The 22667-nt window shown below is 38.2% G+C and overlaps 1 protein-coding gene and 1 long non-coding RNA gene across 7 annotated transcripts in view; one reads left to right on the top strand and one right to left on the bottom strand.

The window, feature by feature from the left end:
- Window positions 1-22667, bottom strand: part of cemip (cell migration inducing hyaluronidase 1) — a 241455-nt gene that overhangs the window by 58250 nt on the left and 160538 nt on the right. For 5 of the 6 annotated variants that reach the window (XM_028015467.1, XM_028015470.1, XM_028015471.1 and 2 more), the window contains 4 exons: window positions 11601-11670; window positions 11283-11411; window positions 5133-5218; window positions 1953-2084 (listed from right to left, as the gene is read on the bottom strand). In XM_028015467.1, coding sequence (XP_027871268.1) covers window positions 1953-2084; window positions 5133-5218; window positions 11283-11411; window positions 11601-11670 — 417 coding nt within the window. The remainder of the gene's footprint in view (window positions 1-1952; window positions 2085-5132; window positions 5219-11282; window positions 11412-11600; window positions 11671-22667) is intronic. The other variant, XM_028015468.1, reaches the window with a different exon arrangement.
- On the top strand, window positions 498-15610 carry LOC114143435 (uncharacterized). Its single transcript, XR_003595248.1, has 3 exons — window positions 498-747; window positions 6040-6045; window positions 15574-15610. It is a non-coding gene; the product is annotated as an uncharacterized LOC114143435 (long non-coding RNA).

Raw genomic sequence — 22667 nt, 5'->3', positions numbered from 1 at the left:
ACATTTTTGAAAAAAAACTGGAAACGTACATATATAAGCTGGACTGGGCTATAAGCCACTGGTATCTTCATCACTCAGACAACCTGTGTCCCAATAAATCTGCTGGATTTATTAAGGACGCAACCCTCCCTCTCCAAAGCTGAACCATGGTTTCGGTTACGCAGAGCTTACGTTCAGCGGCTCTATTTCCCTCCTGCACTGTCAGATCGATAGCCCTCAACTTAAAAGCTGCATCATATGAGTTTGAAGAAATTTCTCTGTTGTGCCTGCTGATAGAATGTGCTTCTTCTAAATGAAAATTAGCACTTTCTTTTTTGATTTCCAATTTTGGCTTCCAATGATTCACTTCTTGCTAAAGAGACCCCTGGTGGTTGAAGAGAAAGCCACAGAAAATCAGCACCGGGCTATAAGCTGCATGCTACAAAGTGTAGAAAATGGCTTATAGTCCGAAAAATACAGTATATATATATATATATATATATATATATATATATATATATATATATATATATATAAGGATGTTCCTCATTGGTTCATACACCAAATGTCTGAACCTGCGGTTCCTCTCGTACTGAGCAGGATTACTATTGCAACAACACATCATCAGTAGGGTAAAACTAACCTGTCTCACGGCGGTCTAAACCCAGCTCACGTTCCCTATTAGTGGGTGAACAATCCAACGCTTGGTGAATTCTGCTTCACAATGATAGGAAGAGCCGACATCGAATGATCAAAAAGCGACGTCGCGTTCATAGCGACGTCGCTATATATATATATATATATATATATATATTACATATATTATGTAATGGCTGCTATAAGGTGGCACATTTATTCAGATGGCAATTTGCAATACAAACTATTATGCTTAGTGATTAGCAATGGGCAATTTTCAGTTGCAATGCAGTACTTAGAATTGTTTTTATATTTATGAATGAAATTGTGCTCAGTATTGGCTTTATTTATTTCAGGAGTATTTTGTAGTTCAGTACAAAATTGTGTATATGAGCAAAATATTTGGATAAATAATGGGTTAGTCTGATCCTGGTCCTTAGCCTTGTTAATTACTCTTGTTGCTCTTTTTAGAAGTTTGATTAGTGACTCTTGTGTTGTTTTGTTTTTTAGCAGAGCGACCCTGGCGCGGGCCCCCAGTGTTGGTAAGCCCAGAACAGGCTGGTGTCTATTTTGGCTCATTCGCTGGTAACAAGCTTGTATAGGTTCTGGTCCGCTGGTGGCAAAAGCAAGGAGGAGGCAGATGAAAGCTTCTAGAATTTTATTCCTCTTTTTGGCAGGACGAACAAGTACAACGTACTGGACAGCTGGCATCTCTAAAGCTAACACACTCCGCTCTACACAAGGTCTTGGCTCTCGCTCTGCTCTCCTTCTTCCTCCCAGCACCTACACGTTGCTCTCTACCGCCCCCTAGGGAAAGACTGGGCCTGTAACACACTCAATATGTGACATTGATGTACTATTTTTAAGCAAATCCGCTCAACAATATTTTAATCTTGTCTTATTGGTGAGATCGGTGAAAGCCATTGCAGTCAAACACACCACCATGGAAACTGTTAAATAGTTAATAGTTACATGCTTCTTTTTAAACGATTCAATAATTAATTAACTCATCAAATTTTTACCAAATCTATCCGTCAATATGTGTGACTCCTCCGGTTATTAAGAGAGCTAAAAGCCGCCACTATGGTAACCAAAAAAATATATAATATAAAAAGAAAAATTCAAATTCAATTCAAAAGTATTTTATTAAGCCCAGAGGAAAATTAAATGTTGTAGTTCATTCATTTAGATTCTTCAAAGAGTAATTGAAGACAACTGTTGGCAGGAAAGATCTCTTGTATTTATTTATATACATATTTTGTATAATTTCTTCAGACAAGCATGCATTCATTTGGTCAGAATGATAATTAATTAGAATTTTCATATGTTGTACTCACTGGCAGGCATCGAGCCACACATCTCCTCCTCTCAGCCAGGCTCCATGATCCTGGTTTTTGTAGGCTATAAAATGACTGATGATTGCAGGAACTCTGGGTTTGAAGAGGTTTGCATCCTTGTGAGGGCTATACCTATGCAATGTTGCAAAGTAGCACAGTGTGATCATTTAGATTATCATTGTAATTTATGCTGTCATGTCAAAATCATAGCTTTTCCTGCTGGGTTCCCTCCACTAGTTCCTGACTTTATGTCCCAGGATTATTGCTCTCTTGCCTTGATAGATATCTACTATATCACAGGTGTCAAACTCCAGTCCTGGAGGGCCACTGCCCTGCAACTTTTAGATGTCCCTGAATAGAATTATTAGGTCATTAGCAAGGGTCTGGAGAACCTGTCCAAACAAGAAGAAGGTAATTAAGCCATTTCCTTCCACTGTTTTGTAGCTGTGGCACATCTAAAATCTACAGGACAGTGGCCCTTGAGGACTGGAGTTTGACACTCCACTATATTTTTAATATCTGGACCTTGACCCTTGCTACAAGGTGCATCCTCTGCCTTCCTCTAATAATACTGACATCTGTTTCTTTGTGTATAAACATTGCCTGTTTATTGACATTATTTTGGATTGCAAAATTTGTTTGTGTCTGTGGTGCGAAGCCCAGACTGAAGAGGAGCACTAAAATGATCTTTAATAATTCTTCCCCACCTCATGTGACCTAACAATCCTTAGTGAGTGAAGGCATGCAAATAATGACCATTTTCCCCTTGGTACATTCTAGTAACCAGCTTGCTTCCTTGCTTTAAAGTGCTGTAAGTGCTCTCCCCATTCATTTCCTCATGCATGTGAGATTATGAGCTCATACATGTAGATGGCACAAATGGGAAAGCAAGGCAGCACCGAAGGTTGTCGCCATCACATCCCATTTGCTGGTTTCACCCAGAGTGGCAGAAAATCTTCCTCTTTCATAGTTGTTGATCACTCCCCATTTATCAAGCCCATTAGGCTTTGCAAAGAGAGCTCTTAACTTACAGTACACAGAGAAGACATGAGCTTTGTGCTAATGCTATTGTTGGGATCCATTGAAAACAGCAAGCTTGTAACAAAATTCATAGATTAGATTAGATTTGACTTATTGCTATCTGGTGGGACTCAGATTAGAGCTGCTGCTTCTCTATGTCAAGAGAAGCCAGTTGAGAAGGCTCAAGTATCTGGTTGGGATGCCTCCTCCTTGACCCTCCCTGGTGAGGGGTTCCAGGCACCCAGAGGAAGACCCAGGGTACTTCCTGTTTTGTTTATGTTTCTTGGCTGGCCTGGGAACACCTTGGATTTCTGCCGGGGGAGCTGGCTCAAGTGACTGAGGAGAGAGAAGTGTGGGTCTCCTTGCTTAGGCCGCTTCCACTGAGACCCGATCCCAGATGACCGGAAGACAATGGATGGATGGCTTTATTGTCATTACACAGGATTTTTAGCAATATGAGATTCTACTACTAATTCAATTCTACTTAGAGCTTTTAGAGCAGTTTCTACCCGATAGCAATAACAAAACTAAATGCAATCAAAAACAACCATTAATCATCATAAATGATGTATGTGAGAATGTGGCTGTTCTTTTTTTTTGCCAGGTGTTTGTTGATTCTTGCATTGTGTGTGAATTGTGAGACAGTTATTTTTTGTTTTTGGGCATGTGCACCGACTGATGGCACCCTTTGAATTTCGTTGTTCTTGTGACAATGACAATAAAGATTTATCTTATCTTATGTTATCTTACAATCACAGCAAAACTAGGTAGAAGAGGAGACATGCTACTTAGTATGTAGATGAATTGGTACTTCTAACAGCTCATCAGTCTTTTTGTCTTTGACTTTACATCTTCTCAATGGCAGTATGATAAACAGTTGCACTAAAGCCACCAATCACAGCCAGGAGGAGGATCTTAGTGTTGTCAAGCACTCTCATGTACACCCCGCTCACACTCTCTCCCTTGCTCTCTGTTACACTACAGCTAGTTTCCTTCAACAGAGGGTGTCTTGAATGCTCAAGCTAGTTAGCATGTTGATGGCAGATAAACAGTTTTCTTCTTGGGGTAAGTTGCTTATATGCGATTAGCACATTGACCAGCGCTTATATGAGTGTACAGTGCTAGGACTTTCCTCCTGGCTGTGATTGTTTTTGACTGAGAGCAGTACATTTCTGCAGATGGAAATAGTAGCACTGGCATTAAGGGGGTGGGGGGGGGCATATTTTTCTCATAAATGATCTGTCAGAGACACTTTTTAAAAAATATGTAAAAAAAACAACAACAACAAACAACAGGGATGGAGGGCTTGAAATCGGTCTTGATCTGTTTTGTCCTGGTCTTGGGTTTGGTCTTGCATGTGTCTTGTTCACCAAATTGGGTCAAGGCTTGTTTGAGACTCTCTTGTCTTTGCCAAAATTACAAAAACTTCCTTCCTTTTATCTTCACCCACAGAAGCACAACAAACTAAATGTTAAATAAAAGCAACAGCAGTGATGAGATTGCAACTGCATCTTATCATCTAAAAAAATACTCTATTATTGCTAATGACCGCAAAATCTTGTTGCATGTGAATGTTTACAACACCGGAAGGCATTTGGTGCTTTGATTTAAAAGAGCGTGTCTGTGTGTTCACATTTGGTCTAGATGTTGTTTGGTCTAGCTTTTGTCAATCAAATAGAACATTGCTTTTGTCAAAAAGCACTGTTCTAAAATATTTATCGACATATTTGGTCTCGGAACGTCAGGTCTTGGACTCGCAAGGTGTAATATTGGTCTTGTTCTTGGAAGAATTGATCTTGACTCTATCACTGTAAATAACATTTTAATGAGTTGATAGAATTGATAGATCGTTTTGCATGTAAGGGTAACTTTCATGAGACTCAATTGTGGGAAAGCAAAGTAAACTGAAAGACCTTTTTTAGTAATTTGTTTGTATGGCTTTGTTTATATGGATAATGAACTGATAGGTTTTTGTTGTGAATTTTATTCTTTGCCAACATGTACTGAAATTAACAGAAAAGTGTGAACAGAAAATGTTTAGTCATTGCCATACATGTGGCCGCATATAAAACTTACATAGGAAATAAATAGAAATATTTAATTATAGTAAGTTACATCCACACTGTTTGCTGAAAAGTAAGACTGTTAGGTGAACCTAACCTGGCTCCAATTAGAGACAGAAAGGGTCTCTTGTCCTTGTCATTGGCCTCTGTAGTCTTCACTCCATTATCAAGGATCATTCCAGCCTAAAATAGAAAAAATCAAAATATATCTTAGGTCTGAAAATATGGTAAGAATAAATGATTATGATTATAGCTACAATATTTAAGCTATTTTTATAAGCTCTGTGTGTAACTTTTACACACAAAGCTGATAATATGCAAGTTTGTGCATATTATTAACACTTAAACTAAAGTAAAATCTAGGCTTTCTTCTAAAAGTATTTGAAATTATGAATTAAATTTTTTCATTTTTTTCTATATTCAGACACATTTATTGTGTATCAAGAGCTTTAAAATTAGCAGTTGGTAAGTCTTCCTAACAAATGTAAATATTTTGATAAGCTTTTTCCATGTACAATTGAGAAGTCGACATCATGTGCATCAGCCCCCACTGTACTGTGCATGTAGCCTGCAGAAAGAAAGCAATAATTTATTTTTACACTTTTCCATTTACACTGTATAGAATTTGGCTAATAAAGTTATTTACAACTCACAGCCAGCGCAGATCATGGGTGGGTGAGTCCCAAGGATGTTGTTTTACATATAGTTTTGGGCTAAAAGCAACCTATAAAACATTTCCCACCTTTTCCTCTCCAAAATCAAACATCACAGCTATTTTACAACCATCAAAGAACTTTGAGGTGACTCATTAATTTAATATTCACAGCATCTTTTAGATTTTCTTTATGCTAAATATTTTATTAGTAAGGCAATTTTGCAAGGGTCAGTACAGCTTAATTCAGTAGCAGAAATAATCAAATAAGTAAAATCAATCATCTAGTCTATCTTTCCCTACTGCTGACACTGAGAACTAAAAAGGGAACCTTTGAGAGAGACGGCCGGAGTATGATGTTTCGAACCCCAGACCTGGCCTGATGATGAAGAAGGTGCTGCAGCAGGAGGAGGAAGTTGATCGACGAAGGCAGGGATCTCTGTAGGTCTGATGAACTTCTTCTCCACATGGATGGTGAGGTCACACAGGACTTGGTGCTGGCAGGAAGGAAGGAAGGCACCAGTTCTTCTTCTTTGCCTTTGTTCCTTGTTTTTGCCTTTATCTTCATCTTTGTCTTTGGGGTCTGAACCCAGCTGATGAGAGAAGTGCGATTTGAAGCCACATGTTGCGGGGCTGACGAGTTGGTCGCCATGCACCGGACAGTCTTCGGCTCTGTGGCTCTTCTTCAGCTGCAGAGTTCTTTGTCCGTCTCGATCTTGGCTCAAAGCTGCTTGGAGGATCCAACCAAAGGTTCCTCTTTTGCACTCACCTTTTATAGGGTTTATCCACCCTTTGGTGCGATTGCATTGGCTAGCACTGATGCTGGTCTTATTTCATTGGCTGTCTGCTTTGTCTGCTGATGAGCTTTCGTCTTTGCATGGATGGTGAAGTTACACAGGCCTAGGGTGCTGGCAGGAAGAGTACTGATTTAGAGTGGCAGGTCTTGGGTTTTAGGGTGAATTTCTTGTGCACATGGCGGTCCTCAGCTTCTTGTCTTGCCGCTCTTGAGCAATCGTCACCTTGTTTCAAGACCTTTCTGGTCCATTGTGATGTAGGTACAGTCCATCTTCTTTGCCTTTGGTCTTTGTTTTTGCCTTACCCTTTGTCTTCATCTTTGTCTTTGGGGTCTGAACCCAGCTGATGAGAGAAATGCAATTTGAAGCCAGATGTTGCGGGGCTGACGGGTTGGTCCCCATGTGCAGGACAGTCTTCAGCTTTGTGGCCCCAGCTCTTCTTCAGCTGCAGAGTTCTTTGTCCATCTCAATCTTGGCTCAAAGTTGCCTGGAGGATCCAACCAAAGGTTCCTCTTTTGCACCCAGCTTTTTTTTTATCCACCCTACAGACACATTTGCATTGGCTACACTGTTTGTGTGCTTGTTTTATTGGCTGACTGCTTGGATAGATGATCTCATATCTATCCATTGTCTTACAGATATTATCAGATGATGTCTGTATTCATGTCCTGGGGTGGCTCAAAGGTCATTCTACATCCGTTGCCTACACAGTCTTTTCCTTTCAACAGGTTAAGTTTTCCAACAATCTGTTTCCAAATGAGCAAACCCTGAGGTCATCTCTGTTCTTCTGTTAGTACCGCTTTTCCCTAACCTTTCACCTACCATCTACCTCCAACACAACATCAGTGATCTGTAATTGCAGTTAAACCTTTTGCATAATTTCAAGTTCAATGTCAAAATGACATCTATAACTTCTTTAGCTTCTTGGATTTAGCATTCATTATGACCATTACTTATTAGTTACTCTTATTATAATCTTAATGTGAGTTATTACAGACATTCTTCTGAAAAGAAACCAAGAATAATCAATTTTTCTAATTATTTGATACCAAAGTTATAGTTGTTTATTCTTACAAGTAAAACAATATTAATATAAGTATTTTGCTTTGGGTCTTAACCAATTACTCAAAATGTTTGGACTTCATTCTTTAAGACTTCTATGTTTGAAATAAGAAATAATTTAAACTATTTTTATAAATCTGCAAGCTGGAAACTTACTTCCTCTTTTTTCAGGAAACCTGCTCTTCCTGTTTCATGTTTCATCTATATAGAGATAGATAGATAGATATCTATATATCTATCTGTACTATATCGATAGTATGATACCAGATTGATAGCCCTAAACTTAAAAGCAGCATCATATGAACTTCTTCGTGTGGTTTCTATGATGACGGGGTATGAGTTTGACGAAATTTCTCTGTTGTGCCTGCTGTTAGCATGTGCTTGTCCTAAAAATTAGCACTTTCTTCTTTGATTTCCAATTTTGACTTCCAATGATTCACTTCCTGCTAAAGAGCCCCCTGGTGGTTTGCAATATTTAGCTTTTTATTGCATTTGTTTGCCACATTGAATTTAAGAGAAAAGCCAAATATATTCCACTAATACTTGTCTGTTTTGTAAACTTACTACTTCCACATACTCATCGCAGTTTATAAGGTAAAATTAGATGAAAGGCTAAAAGTAGCTAAAATACTAACAATAGCATGGTACCACTAGTATGTTAAGTTACAGTAATATATTCCATGCAATGTAAAAGAAAAAGTCATGTAAAACATAACATTTGAAAAGGCCATGAATATTCCCCTGTTCCTTCTGATAAAAATGGTGGATGAATGAAATTCATGCCTTTTGTGGTTCCTGAGATATTAATATTTGCTTGGAGGCATTGTTTTTCCAGCCAAATGCCTCTGACTGTGTCTGCTCCCCTGCACATGACACACACACAGGAAGTACCAATCTGCTTATCAGGCTTGTGAGGACTATGCTGCCTTTTAAAGGGAACCACGACTAATTATAAAAAATAGAGCTTATTTGGGAAATATTTATCTTAGATGTAAAAACAATACAGTAATAATACTGTAGGTTATATAAATTTTAATAAAATATTTTCACAGGAATGTCGCCATGTTTTTCACGTTGCAATGCATTCAGGGTAAATAACGTGTAATGGTAAAAGTGCCTGGCTCCTCCAGCCTAAACAGTGATGAGTAACGTTATTAAGCCTTTTCAAATTGAACCGGAGCACTTTGAAATCGATCAGAACGTAGAAATCAGAAGAGGTGATGATGAGGAGGAGGAGGGCCAAACTGAGGAAGAGGACAGAGTTAGCCGTAGGAGCTTTTATTTGCTGCTGCTGCCTTCAGCTTCGTAAATGGCACAAAGAATGACACTTAATGGGGCACTTACTTAATGGACTGTGTGATCCGGTGTTATGCTGAGAAACACATGCCTGCCTAGAATTGTATGCCCTGTCTTTCTGTATATATTACATATCAAAACAAAAATTATGTCTGGATTCAGAAAATGTAAAACTCATTGACAGTTTTCTGGGAAATCGGCTTAGAGCACCAGGATGTACCCAAATTGGAAATAGGAAAATAAATTGTGGCAGAGAAAAAAATCTGCAAATTCAAACGGGCTTCAAACATGTTTGTGTAATGCCATACAGTGTCTCCTAAACGATGTGACATAGAAACAAAAATTTTGTACCAATTTCAGTTCAAAGGTTCCTGACACACACAATGTATTCACTTTTTTCCATAACTGTTACAGTTTTCCCATGAATTTTGTTTGTTCCAGACTTGCAAATCTGATTTTCTCAAAATCGCCTTCTTTTGAGAACGCCTAAAATGAGGCATCATCATTTTTACATCGTCACAGCTCAAAGACAGAAAAATGTACATGTATGAATCTTGGCATGATTCTTCATTAATCCTTCCTGATATCTATGGCATATGTTAATAGCCCTTATGGTTTCCAAGATAGAGGGGACAGTTTGGGACAAAGTTAAGACAATTTTCTTAGTTTTTCAAATTTACCACCATGTTTGACACAATTTTGTGCCTTTAACAGTGGGTAAATAAAATCCATAGCTTTTACGGTTTCTAAGACACAGAGTTGTTCGGAGACATGTCTTGCCAATTACAGCTCTAAAATAAGCTGGTCGCCCTGTCTCCCCCACATGAACATAAGCTGACATTCATACATACAAGTGCCACTCTATTTACCATCTATGTGAAGACCGTGGCTCTTTTACAGCTATATGCTACCTTTTAAGTTATTTCACCCTATGTTACTTCCACTGGTAATGCTACCTTTACTTGTATTTTTACTACTGTTGTACCAACATCAGGGCAACAGGACCAACTCTGTCCTGTGGCAAATTACAATTACAATATAATTCTCAACTTTTAGCTAATATTAGCTTTTGCATGGGGTTTTTCACTAAGCATGAACTATGTTACTGTAGGGCAACACACAAGTGCTAGCCTAGATGCAATTACTAGTATTTATGCTACTTTTAGCTTGTATTCAAATTTTATATTATAAACTGTTGTGACCCCTAGAGTTTAGCTGTTCTGCACCAATTTACAATACTATTTGTGTGGGATTTTTGCATTGTTCAAAAGTTCCTACTTAGGTCTTTTGCAGGATTATGGTTTGTTCTGGTGCTTCTGCCCATTTTTTTTACATTTCTGCAAGTCTTTTGCAGTTTTCATCAAATGCATTTTAACTTTTCACTAAAAGCATTCAGCAAAAAGCATTCACAATGTCAATGTCAAATTTATCTATATAGCACTTTTTTAAAAACAGATATAAAACTGCACCACAGTGCTGTACAAGAATGGCAATAACACAAATGAATAAAAACATAGTATCAAAACACCACTTCAAATAAATGCCAAAGAATAAAAATGAGTTTTAAGAAGCGATTTAAAATGATCCAGGCTGTGGGCAGATCTAATTTGGAAAGATAGATTGTTCCATAGAAGAGGAGCAACAACAGAAAAAGCTCAATCTCCTTTCCTCCTAAGTCGGGTCCGAGGAACTGTCAGTAAAAGCTGATTATTTGATCGTAGGGTTCTGGACACAGTCTGGAATTTTAAAAGGTCCCAAAGATAAGGTAGAGCTAATCCATTTAAAACTTTATAAGTTAATAAAAGAATCTTAAAATCTATTCGATAAAAGATGGGCAGCCAGTGTAACGAGGCCAGTATGGGCCTTATATGGTCATGCTTCCTAGTTCCTGTAAGAAGTCGTGCTGCTCCGTTCTGGATGATTTGAAGTCGCTGCATCTGTGATTTATCCAGGCCTCTATATAATGAATTGCAATAATCCAATTGAGGTGTAATGAAGGCATGGATAAGTCCTTCAAAGTCCTTAAAACGAAAATAAGATTTACCTTTTGCTAAAATTCGCAAGTGATAAAAACTTGATCTAACGACAGACCTAACTTGTTTATCTAGCTTTAAACAGTTATCAAAAGTAAAACTAAGATTCCAGAGGTCTGACAAAACCAAGCTAAAGAACCAAGAATCAGATCTGGATTTGTAGTGTGAAGACTCTGACCAAATAACATAACTTGAGTTTTACTTTGATTGAGGTGAAGAAAGTTTTGTTCCATCCAAGATTTGACTTCTGCTAAACAATCGATCAATAGCTGAAGAGATTCATTTGTACCATTTTGTAGTTTAAGGGGCATATAAACTGCATTTTCGCAGGAAATGCAAATTTTCAAGGTTGAATTGAATTAAAGTTTTAGCATTACTGTTCCCCACAGTAGTTTATCTTTCAGGCTTACCCTGTAGTTGGAGTGGGCTCTGTTGTTGGTAAACTGTCCCATGGGTGTGTGTTCAGTGTGTCCAGGAGAGTAAAGACCTTCTGAAGCGCCAGTGGGTACATGATGGAAAATAAACCAGAAACCTGTTTCCTAAGGTTGCAAATTTACAAAGAAAAACATATACTGTTAATGCTATTCTAAATGTTGCAGAAATCACAGTCAACAGCACAGACAACTTGTTTCTGTGAGGTATACATAACATAAAATTTTACATTTAAGGAGATAGGTATGTATGTATGTATGAGGGATAGGAGATGGGGTTGATGGGCTTGGACTTACTTCTGAGCCTGCAGCAGCACAATTGATGAGGTTATTATTGGGGTTGGCAATCCAGAAAGTTGAAGATGCACTATTGAAAGGGAAAATTTGGGAAAAACATAATTGTAGTGAAATGGAACTAAATGAAAGAAATAAAATGCTACCACTCAATACCATTTTAGGCATTCATGGTTTTAAAGTTTAGGCTTATCGAACTAAACTTTAAAACGTTACTGGATCAGCTACCCTCTGGCAATCAGTTCTACATTTACGGAAACGGCAGAGTTAGAAAGTGACAAAATGACCGAGGACAATCTGGAACTGGAGAGATCAGAAAAAGAGATGACAATGGAGTTGATGGTCCAACTGGTGCGGTGGGTAACAACATGGAATCATCATGGTCAGCTGAGGTTTAAAGTTCTCCAGCCCAGCCTGCAAGTTATGTTCAATGTACTCTTACTTGTACACTGGAATGGAATGGACGCACTCGGAACTTAGACAGTTAATACTGAGGAGTATTAATCAGACTTTATTTCACTTAATGAGACTCATCTATCTGGACAAAACACAATTAAATTTGATGGTTACACTTGGTTTGGACAGAATAGAAAGATGCATATTAGAGCCAAGAGAGGTTCTGGTGGGATTAGATTCTTAGTTAAAACTTCAATTCTGTTGCAATTTTATGTTATTTCTGTTGATAAATGTATTAATAGTATTGTTTGTATTCAGTTAAAGCATGTAAAGACAAAATATTCTTTAGCTTTGATTTCATGTTATCTTCCTCCGGAAGGATCTAACTGGTCTTATCCACACAGATTATATAATGATTTTCTGGTTAAAATCTACAATCTGGTTGAAATGGATGCCATCTATGTTAGTGGGGATTTTAATAGTCAAATTGGACGTTTAGAAGATTGTAAGTGATTGAAAGTGATGTAGATATTCCTGTTAGAACATACTGAAGTGAGACTGTAAACAAACAAGTTCTGTGTGGTAAATGGTAGAATAAATGGGAATAATAATTTCACTTCAGTCTCTGTAAAAGGAAGAGCGGTTGTGAATTATATTATCACTTCTCACAACTGTTTATGCACCCCTGTTAATTTAGATATTTCTACTCCAAATGGATTAATAGAGAGCGGTGCTAAAAATGGCTTGATTTACTGGATCATTTTTGTAAAATACCTGATCACTCTTTATTAGTTCTTACTTTTAAGGGATAAGGGAACATTAGTCCCACACCTCGTGAGGGACAACCTAACTTAAATTCAAAAGGTCACTCCAGAAAATTTTTGTCATGCCCTTTTTCAAATGTCTCATTACAATCTGTGGCTGGTACATTTGTAGACCAGCTTGAGCATGTCAATTGTCCAAATTTGCTGAATGTATAGTAAGCAGATTTTTGTAATTATGTCTATGATGCAATAAGATCCAGTAAAAAAGTTGTTAGTGGTAATAAGAGACAAGACAAAAAAATAGATTTTACTAGAATGAGTAATTGAAAGGGTTATGGAATGACATGATCAACTAATTAGGCCCGTGAAAAACTAAAACCATCCCCTTAGAAGTGATTCAGGAGACTCTATATATCTTGACATTAACAAGGTCTTGCACAAATGGCAAACTGTCTTTGGAGATTTATTTTCTGGCAGTTTTGTCTCCCCTGGATGGGATTATTCCTATTTAGAAAAGTCAAAATCTATTAAGAATCAAATTGAAAGTTTTATGTCAATGAGTTTATTAAATCTTCAATTATGCTCTTATATTTCAGAAAATGAACTCTATAAGCCTCTCCTTGGGCTGCCACCTTATCATGGTGGAGGGGTTTGAGTGTCCCATTGATCCTAGGAGCTATGATATCTGGGGCTTTATACCTCTGGTACGGTCACCCAAGGGGTGAGGGACCAGACAAATTGCAGACCCCTTTGATGGATAAAAACTTTGGATTTAGTGTTCCCTCGCCCGGACGCAGGTCTGGAACCAGTCTCCTTGAGTGGGGCTGGACATACTTCAACTCTGGAGTTGCCCACGGTTAGAGGCGCCGGGCAGGAGTGGGCATACTTGTTGCTCCCCATCTCGGCACCTGTACATTGGGGTTTAACCCGGTGACGAGAGGGTAGCCTCCCTCCGCCTAAGGGTGGGGAACGGGTTCTGACTGTGCTTACAGGTCGAATGACAGTTCAGATTACCCACCCTTCTTGGAGTCCTCAGAGGGGGTACTGGAGAGCGCCCCTCCTGGGGACTCACTTGTTCCGCTGGGGGACTTCAACGCTCACGTGGGCAATGACAGTGAGACCAGGAGGGACGTGGTTGGGAGGAATGCCCCCCCCCCCGATCTGAACTAGAGAGATCACGGATTGTCCATAACAAACACCATGTTCAGGCATAAGGGTGTTCACACTTGGCACCAGGACACCCTAGGTCACAGTTCAATGGTCAACTTTGTCATCGTTTCATCGGATCTGTGGCCATATGTCTAAGACACTCGTGTGAAGAGGTGCGGAGCTACCCACTGACCACTACCTGGTGGTGAGTTGGCTCCAGTGGTGGGGGAGGATGCTGGTCAGACCTGGCAGGCCCAAACGTGTTGTGAGGGTCTGCTGGGAATGTCTGGCAGAATCCCCTGTGAGGCGAAGCTTTAACTCCCATCTCCAGCAAAACTTTGAACATGTTCCAGGGGAGGTGGGGGACATTGAGTCTGAGTGGATCATGTTCTGTGCCTCATAACAGCCTAGATCATATATATTCTTTAACCACAATAGTTAATGCGAGGAAGGAAGAAGGAAAGTCTACTTTGCGTGTTTCATAGATTTCCAAAAAACTTTTGATTGTGTTAACCGAGAAAAATTTTTTTTTTTCAATTATTAAAAGTAGGAATTGGTGGAAAATTTTATAATTCGATAAAAGCTGTTTATCATAACTCAGAATCGTGTGTTCAGGTAAACGATTACAGAACATGGTGGTTTTTAACACCAAACGGTGTAAAACAAGGAGATGTTTTGTCTCTCCCTCTCTTAGCATTATATATAAATGTTGGGAACCGGCGTTTTTGGTCCCTGTTTGTGGTTTTTTCTTCTGTTCTCCCTGTTTATCGGCGGTTCCTCATTTCATCCACCTGAGGGCGCCAGAGGCAGCACTAAGGATGGGTGTGCCCATGATTCAGCACACCTGTTGTTCATCTTCTAATCATCCTGAAGCTTAAGAGGAGTGGACTGCCTGCACTTCAGCGCCTTAGTGTTTGCCAGTGATGGTACCTCGAGCCTCTCTGAGTTGACTCTCTGTGATTTGGTTCTCTGAGAAATACCTGGAGTAAATTCTCCTTGTCCTTTTCCTCTCTCAGGTGTTTTCCTTGAGACACTGAGTACTCTCATTGTGAAGACCCAGCTCTGGCCTTCTGGATTTCCACTTCTCGTGACACCGTGGAAATTACCCACTGGTTGCCCGAGCCCAACAGTCATCTCCTCAACCAGATCACCAACAGATATCGGAGGTTTCCTGTTGGGTAAATTATATTTTTAGTATTATCAAATATTTGTTGTATTATGTAGCCTTGTAGTTACATTTAGATAATGTTTCTGTGTGTTCATTAATTCTGATTTCTTCCTAATCCCTCCTTGGAAGAGGGAGGTGACAGATATTCTCAGCAGGACTCCCTGTGAAATGGAAGTGTTAGTTGTTCCAAGCTGAGTTTTACAACCCTGGAGGAAACTCTGCTTTGTTCTTTGTGATACAAAGCCGTTGCTTTGAAGCTATACAACGTGTCCCATTCGACGCCGTGCTTGGAGGCTTTGAAGCTATACAACGTATCCTATTCGACGCCGTGCTTGGAGCAAGAAGGATTTAGATTGTAGATACCATGTGTTTAGTTTAGTGATTGTCTTGTAGCACTGCAACTAAAATGCTTTGACCCCACCCCCTAGAGTTGCAGCGCCCCGTGTGGCAGGGTTCCTAAAATCAATAAAACAGAGGAGCGGGAGATGTGTTTTCAGAGCGGTTGGAGATTTGTAACTGAAAGCACATCTCTGTCCGTTCTCCTCGCGAGAAACAAAGAATCTAACTCTCTTGTCTTTCCTGTGTTTGTGTAAAATTGTCTCTAATAGGTATTTAGACCTGACATTTATATGGTCCTTCGCAGCCGGAAGTCAAGACACCGAACGGATCCCGGCAGGTCTGGTCGACTCCGGTTAAAGACCGTGCGCACGGCAAGTTTCTTATTGGAAACTTCTCAAAACCTGTTGAAGGGCTGGTGTCGGCCTACCTGTTGGAATCTGACGGTTGACGACTCCGAGGGGAAGACAGAGGGTGAGTGGATTCTTGGTTAAAAGTGTGGCGAATGACTGAGGGTCATTGCGCGAATACAAAACCCTGTAAATTCTAGACTCTAACAGGTAAAAATAGAGCACAGAAATCCGTGAAGGGCGTACGAAGTCCTTGCGCAAAATTTCGTTGAAACAGGTGCACGGAGCCTGGTGCAAACCTGCTGTAAAATTTAATTAATTAGGCGATAAAAAAAAAAAAGAATTTTTTTTTTTTTCGGCGATAAAAACGAGAATAATAAAATTTAATAAATTCGGAGTAATAATAAAATGATAACAACAATAAAATTTCCTCAATTCGATATATAATGATAAAAATATTTAAATCAGGCACTAAAATTGTAATTGGAACGGACGGCGGAGTCCGGCGAAGCAGGCGCTTAAAGTCCGCAACAAGTGTGTGATTGTGCGAGTGCTTGGAGGTGTAAATACCACTTGGTATTTTACCTCATATAAAACAGTAGGATTGTAACCAGCACACCTCTTGAGGATGCAGAGGTAAGAACCCCCACTCGAAAGAGTTGAAGCGTGGGTTACCTCAACAGGTTGTTTCAATTGCTGGCCTACTGAACAGAACCCCAGTTTTTAGGACTCCCTAGGCGTCGACAAACTGGGCCAAATTTTATAAATAAAATTTAAAAAAAATGGGGAAAAATATAAGTAAGAATAAGCCAACAGACAGTTTAAAAACAAATGACTGGAAATATGTTGAAATTCAGGATCCGCATAAAATAAAACATTTAGATAAATGGATAACAAACTATAACTTTGACGGCCGTCTAAACTCACAAGAACTAACAGTACTGCAGGATAAAATAAAACAAAAAACAAAGTCAAACCAAAAGAAAATGCGTAAAGAAGGGTATGAGGATGTGAACTTTTGGTTAGAATTAGCACAAAAAAGAGAAGAGGGGGATAAGAAATCAAAAAATTTGATGTTCTATAGGAAGGAAGATGATGAGACAGGGTTTAGGAGTGTGAAAAGGCAGGCAGCGGAGCAGCAAGCAGCAGGAGGGGGAGGGGAAGTAGCTGAAGTTAACAGATACCAAAATAACAAAACAGAAGGGGAGAAACAAATAGTACAAACTACAAAACTATATCCCGACTTACCCTCACCCCCACAATATTTTATCAAGAAAGGAGAGGAAGAGGAAGCTTCAGGGGTAGAGGTCAAAACCCCAGAGGACAGAAAGGGAGAATGGGAAGAGGGAACTACAGACAAAATAATTTCCTGACAATTTACATATATCTCTTTGGTTCAAGAATGCGGCTGGGCCTGACAAGAATTATGAAGACAGGCTCAACAAGGTCACTCCAGCTAAGATCACAGTGACCTATCTGTATACAGATACAGAACACACAGCCGTTGCAGCTGTTGCTCTTCCTGATGATTTAAAATCTTTAGGCAGAACGTGGACCTCCCCGCATGTATCTCTGTTTAAACAAAGAAATGAGCAGTGGAATCAATTAGGTAATCTTGTTGAGGAAGGTGAAGCAGCTACCGATTGGGTGACTACTTCCTCAGGCCCTTGTGTCAAGTGCTGCGCTCGCCTTACCAGACTATAAGAAACCTTTTTTTCCAGATGGTGGATTGCAAAGGTCAGTTTATGACCTCGGTACTGGTTCAACAACATGGTGATAAAATGAGACCAATAGCATATTTTTCTTCCAAACTTAATAGTGTGGCGTGTGCCTTGCCTTACTGTGTGAGAGCCGTGATTGCTGCTTCTATGGCAGTAGACGTTAGTGCTCCTATTGTACTGTTTTTCATCAGTTAACATTAAAAATGCCACATGCAGTTTTAGACAAACAAATATGATTTTTTCGTCTGCAAGGCATCTCTCCTGTATGAGCGCATTATTATCGCAACCTCTTCTGACTATTGAAAGATGCACAGTTTTAAATCCTGCAACTTTGTTACCTCTTCCAGATGATGGTACAAAGCATGATTGTCAGGAAATGCCAGAACAAAACGCAAAGAGTAGAAATGATTTAAAAGATCTACCATTAGATCAAGGTGAAATACTTTTTGTTGATGGTTCTTCAAAGAAAAATGAACAAGGAAAAACTCAAACCGGTTATGCAGTAGTGACTAAAAATTAGTGTTAAAAGCTGAAAAACTTCCCTCACTATTCAGCTCAGGCTGCAGAATTGATGGCGCTAACCACCGCTTGTAAACTAATGAAAAATAAAGAAGTGACGATTTACACCGATAGTCAATATACGTTTGCAACAGTACACACGTTTGCACAGTACTGGAAAAATAGGGGTATGATAACTTCTGCAGGAAAACCAGTAACTCATGCAGACCTATTAAAAGATTTACTACAAGCTGTGCAGCTGCCAAAACAATTAGCAATCTGTAAATGTGCCGCACACACCAGAGGGACAGATAAAGTGTCTCTAGGGAACGCCTTCGCTGATAAGATGGGGAAAAAAAAAAAAAAAGCAGCGGAGGGGCAAATAAAGGTCTTACATATGGTAGAAAAATCAAACATATGACATAAGATCCTAAAAGACATGCAACAATTAAGTCCTGAAAACGGAAAAGATCTTTGGATTAAAACTGGAGCAAAAATAGAAGATCAAATCTATAAGTGACCTGCAAATAAGCCTATCTTGCCGACAAATTTGTATAGGTGGGCTGTAATGTTGAGCCATGGCGGTTTTGCATGTCTCAACTGGGGGGATGGTAAGATAGATACAAAAGTGAATAAATAAATAGAAACAGGCTCTAACTGTAAGAGGCATTGCTCAGATAACAACAAACTGCAGTATGCAACCGATTCTAGATAGTTTCACAATCAGTCTTTTTAAACTGACCAAAACTTTAGGATAGATAAAATATCATTAAAATCTACAGGACTTATTGAGGATTTAGACAGAATAAATTAGAAGTAACTTTCTTGTTAAATAGAAATTGATTGAATATAGAAAAGTTTGCTAAAATTTACAAGATTTGTTGTTCAAGGATAACATTCCGTTTAGAATAACTTATTGGTTAATGAAAAAAGATCATATGGAACTATTGTAGGGAATCAATATTAAACTGTAATAAGAGATGATTAAATAGTGCCTACAGAAAGACGAGAGGGCTGCAAATAAAATCAGAAAATTAAGAAACATACATAAATTGAACAACACTGGAAAAAGTGATTAGTATGTTTATGTAGACATGAGAATAATGAAGCCCACGCAGGAGTTGCAACCCCATTCACAGAAGTTCAGCAAGAGAGAACAAGCAACAGCTGTGCTGTAACTTCTACCCCCACTAGATTCAACTAATTAACATGTGAAGCCTCTTTGCATACCACTAATTTTAAGTGCGAAGTAACCTCTGCTCACAGCAGCTCAGCAGACAAGAACAAGCAACTGTAAGGCAAATCATTGTCTCTCCCATCATTTAAAGTACAAAATATCAGTATATAAGTTACAATTTTAGTAGTGAAACATTTTCTTTTTCAAGTAAATAGTTTGACAAAGCACATTGTTAGAGAGTTTTTGGTATTATCATTTTATTTTCTTACTCTAGTTCACATTAAGTCTATAGATCTTTGTGATTTTCTGTTTAAAGTGTTCTCTTCTTTAAATGACCTGGAGGTCACTACTGTCTGTTCAACTTTACGAGAAATAGATAACACTGAGTTTCTCAGACTTTAAACCCTTTTGCAAGAACACCCCCTAATTTAGTAACCACCTGTGAGCAGTCGTATTTTGTTTTCTTGACAGTACTGACCGAGATTTGAACCGGGCTCAGACCTTTGATCAGATATCACATCTGGACCTGGGTTGTTAGATGTTTGGGTTAGAAGCTTTACGACCTCTGTTGTTTTTCCTGACTGCCCCCTTGCCTGTCCTTCTTAGACAATAAAAACAGGAGCCGTTGTAAGGGAGCCCAGAACGCTCTGTGGATTCCTCGGAGAAAAGGTTCTCAGAGCCTTCTCCCAAGAGTTCTCAAAGCCTTCTCCTTTTGCAAAAGCTATACATGAAATTCATATACGTTGTCTGTGGTTCTTTCTTTTATTTAGGTTCGAAAGGAAAATACCTATCACACATACATAGTGAGCAAGGACTAATGTGGAAAAGGTTGAATATAAGTTTTTAGCATCAAAACACTGAGTCTGTCACACACAGATACTCTTGGTAATGATTTTCTGTTTTCTTTTCATATTATTTTATATATTGTTTAGGGAATAGTTTAGATTTTTGTTTTTAAATTTGTTTTCCTTAGTTTGACTTTTTATTTAGCTATTCGAGTCAGTTCTCTGTCTATTTTGTTAAGTATAACAAATTAATTTCTTTCTTTGGAGTTACTAGTTTCCTCTGGACCCGTTCACCAGGGGACAGGGAACTTTGGTCTTTAGTTTAATTTCTTTCATTTGTAGATTTAGTCATATACTGACCAGTATTTGTTAGGGTTTTGTGTGTTTAATTACCCCTTAGTGTGTCATTATCTAATGTCCCCTCATGTCTGTGTTAGGTCAGTTTGAGTTGTTCTGTTACTACCTGTATTGTGTTTTTGTTATGTTGATTTCAGTATGGGCCCAATTTATCATTTTTTGGATTTTTTTTATTGACTATATTTTGAATTTTCTTCAACGTCTCTCTGGCTGGTTTATGCAAAACCTTCACTGAGTCTTAATTGGTAAACATGCTTTGTCAGACATTAGTAAACTTCTTGAGACGTTTTAAACTGAATTATTTGTAAGTCATAAGAGTACGATGAACTAATGAGTTTTAAAACTGTAATGTGAAGTATTTTGGGAACATCGTATTCTTGAAGGTTTAACACATGCTAAAATGACGTATTCTGTTTGTTTTGAAAACTTTACTTTTTAGAAAAAGGCAGCATTGCATATCGGTGGGGTTCTCGGCTAAAATGTTAACCCTGTTTCATCAACATTTTTGTTTCAGGTACTGGAAATGATGTTGCATTTAACAGTTAATGCATCATCAAAAGGGGGAGAATATGTTATGGGTTTATTTTTATGGGTTTATTTTACTTAATTAGAGATTACTGAAATTTATATTACTTAAATAAAATTTTTTATTTGAAGAACATGTTTGATCTGTGTTACACATAAAAAAGTGAAAGGAAAGATATGGTCTGGTGAAATATGTTTCTTTTGAATGGATTTGAGTCGTTCTCCATTGAAAGATGTTCTGACAATGGGCTAAAGTATTTTGAAACGATAGATAACGAATTTATAGCGATTAATGAAGCATATTTTGGTAAATTAACTTGGGAAAACAATTATAGAAATTAAAAATATTATTGTGTTAGCCATTTTCAGAGCATTAATTTAATGGAGCAAGAATGTTTTAAGAAATGTTTTGAAGAATCTGTTATTGATTAAAGTTATCACTAATCAGTAAAAGTACTCAGGTGGGATTATGGTGATTTTTCTAAACTTGATTTTGTTTTGATTTATATCCATTTAAAACGATTTTGAATAAAACTTTAAATTCAACGACAAGTAAAAGACCTAGGTAAAATTGGTATATTTTGAAAATGTCTAGATTTGTTAAGTTGACATTATAATTTCTCCGGGTTTAACTCTTTTGAATTTTGTTTAAGGAAAGCATGTTGAATGTTTTAGACAAATAACCAGTAAGATCCAGTTTATACTATAAAAGTAATTTAAACTGGACTGTCTAATTCACATTGATATTCATTGTTTTGATGATAAATATAAACTGTACAACTGCGGCGAATTTTAAGCTTTTGTTTATTTGTTTTGTTTGTTTAGTTCTATTTTATAAGATTGGTTTAAGAGGAAGATCTGCATATGTTTAACATTTTGGCAAAACATTACTTTGGAAACGTGTCTTTTGAAGCTGGTGATTACAGGGTTTTGGTATTTTCCATCGGTTGGAGTTGTGATATATATATAATTGAGGCATAGATTGAATAGATTACATCCACCATTTAATGAGCAGAACTGGACAAAGTAGGAGATAAGGCTTCACGTGATGAGTTGCTCATGGCTAACTACATACAGACTGGCTTGGAGTTCTGAGCTCCAAGCCTGACTCTGAACTCTGCAACACAAGCTGTTGTCTCTGAGGCAGAGTGCCACTGCTTGAAGAAGCGGTTGCACACTTGTTTTGACGATAGCAGCCACAGAGCCACGAGCGTTGGAGAATTCACTCGGACACAGTGAATTGAAGATATTTGTGATGACTACACAAATGAATTGATGCCTTTGGAGAATCTGATCTCTGTTTTGTCATAACAGTTTTGCAGCCCTGCGGATGTGGTCTCATTCAAAGTCTGCTTCTTTGATAAAAAAGGATTAAAGTAATTCCCTTGATGGAAAATGACAAAGCAAATTTACTTTAAGTTAAGCCATTGTTTGATTATGCTGACACTGATGATGACGATGACACTAGAGAATGTTGTGTTGTGCTTATGTTTATGATGCTAATGAAAACTCCTGTCGATGATGTAATGTCTGTTTTAACAACTTGTGATAGGTGATGGCACAGATGTATCCTTTATTAGAGAAAAAATCTGACGTTGACAAAGGATACTCTGATGAGGATTCTTCTGACAGGTATCCAGATCCTGGCTTTTGGACTGGGTGTGACCTCTGAGTGTAAACATGTTTGCTTTCCAAAACATGAACTCCCAGCTGTAAATCATTTGAAGTGACTGTTTTTGGAGGGTTATTAGAAGTGCACCAAATATTTGATAAACAGGAGGGAAATGTTGGGTAAATTATATTTTTAGTATTATCAAATATTTGTTGTATTATGTAGCCTTGTA

Source organism: Xiphophorus couchianus, chromosome 4, assembly GCF_001444195.1.
Source record: "Xiphophorus couchianus chromosome 4, X_couchianus-1.0, whole genome shotgun sequence".
Lineage (NCBI taxonomy): Eukaryota > Metazoa > Chordata > Actinopteri > Cyprinodontiformes > Poeciliidae > Xiphophorus > Xiphophorus couchianus.
The sequence above is the reverse complement of the archived record's forward strand: the minus strand, read 5'-3'. Positions and strand labels throughout refer to the sequence as shown.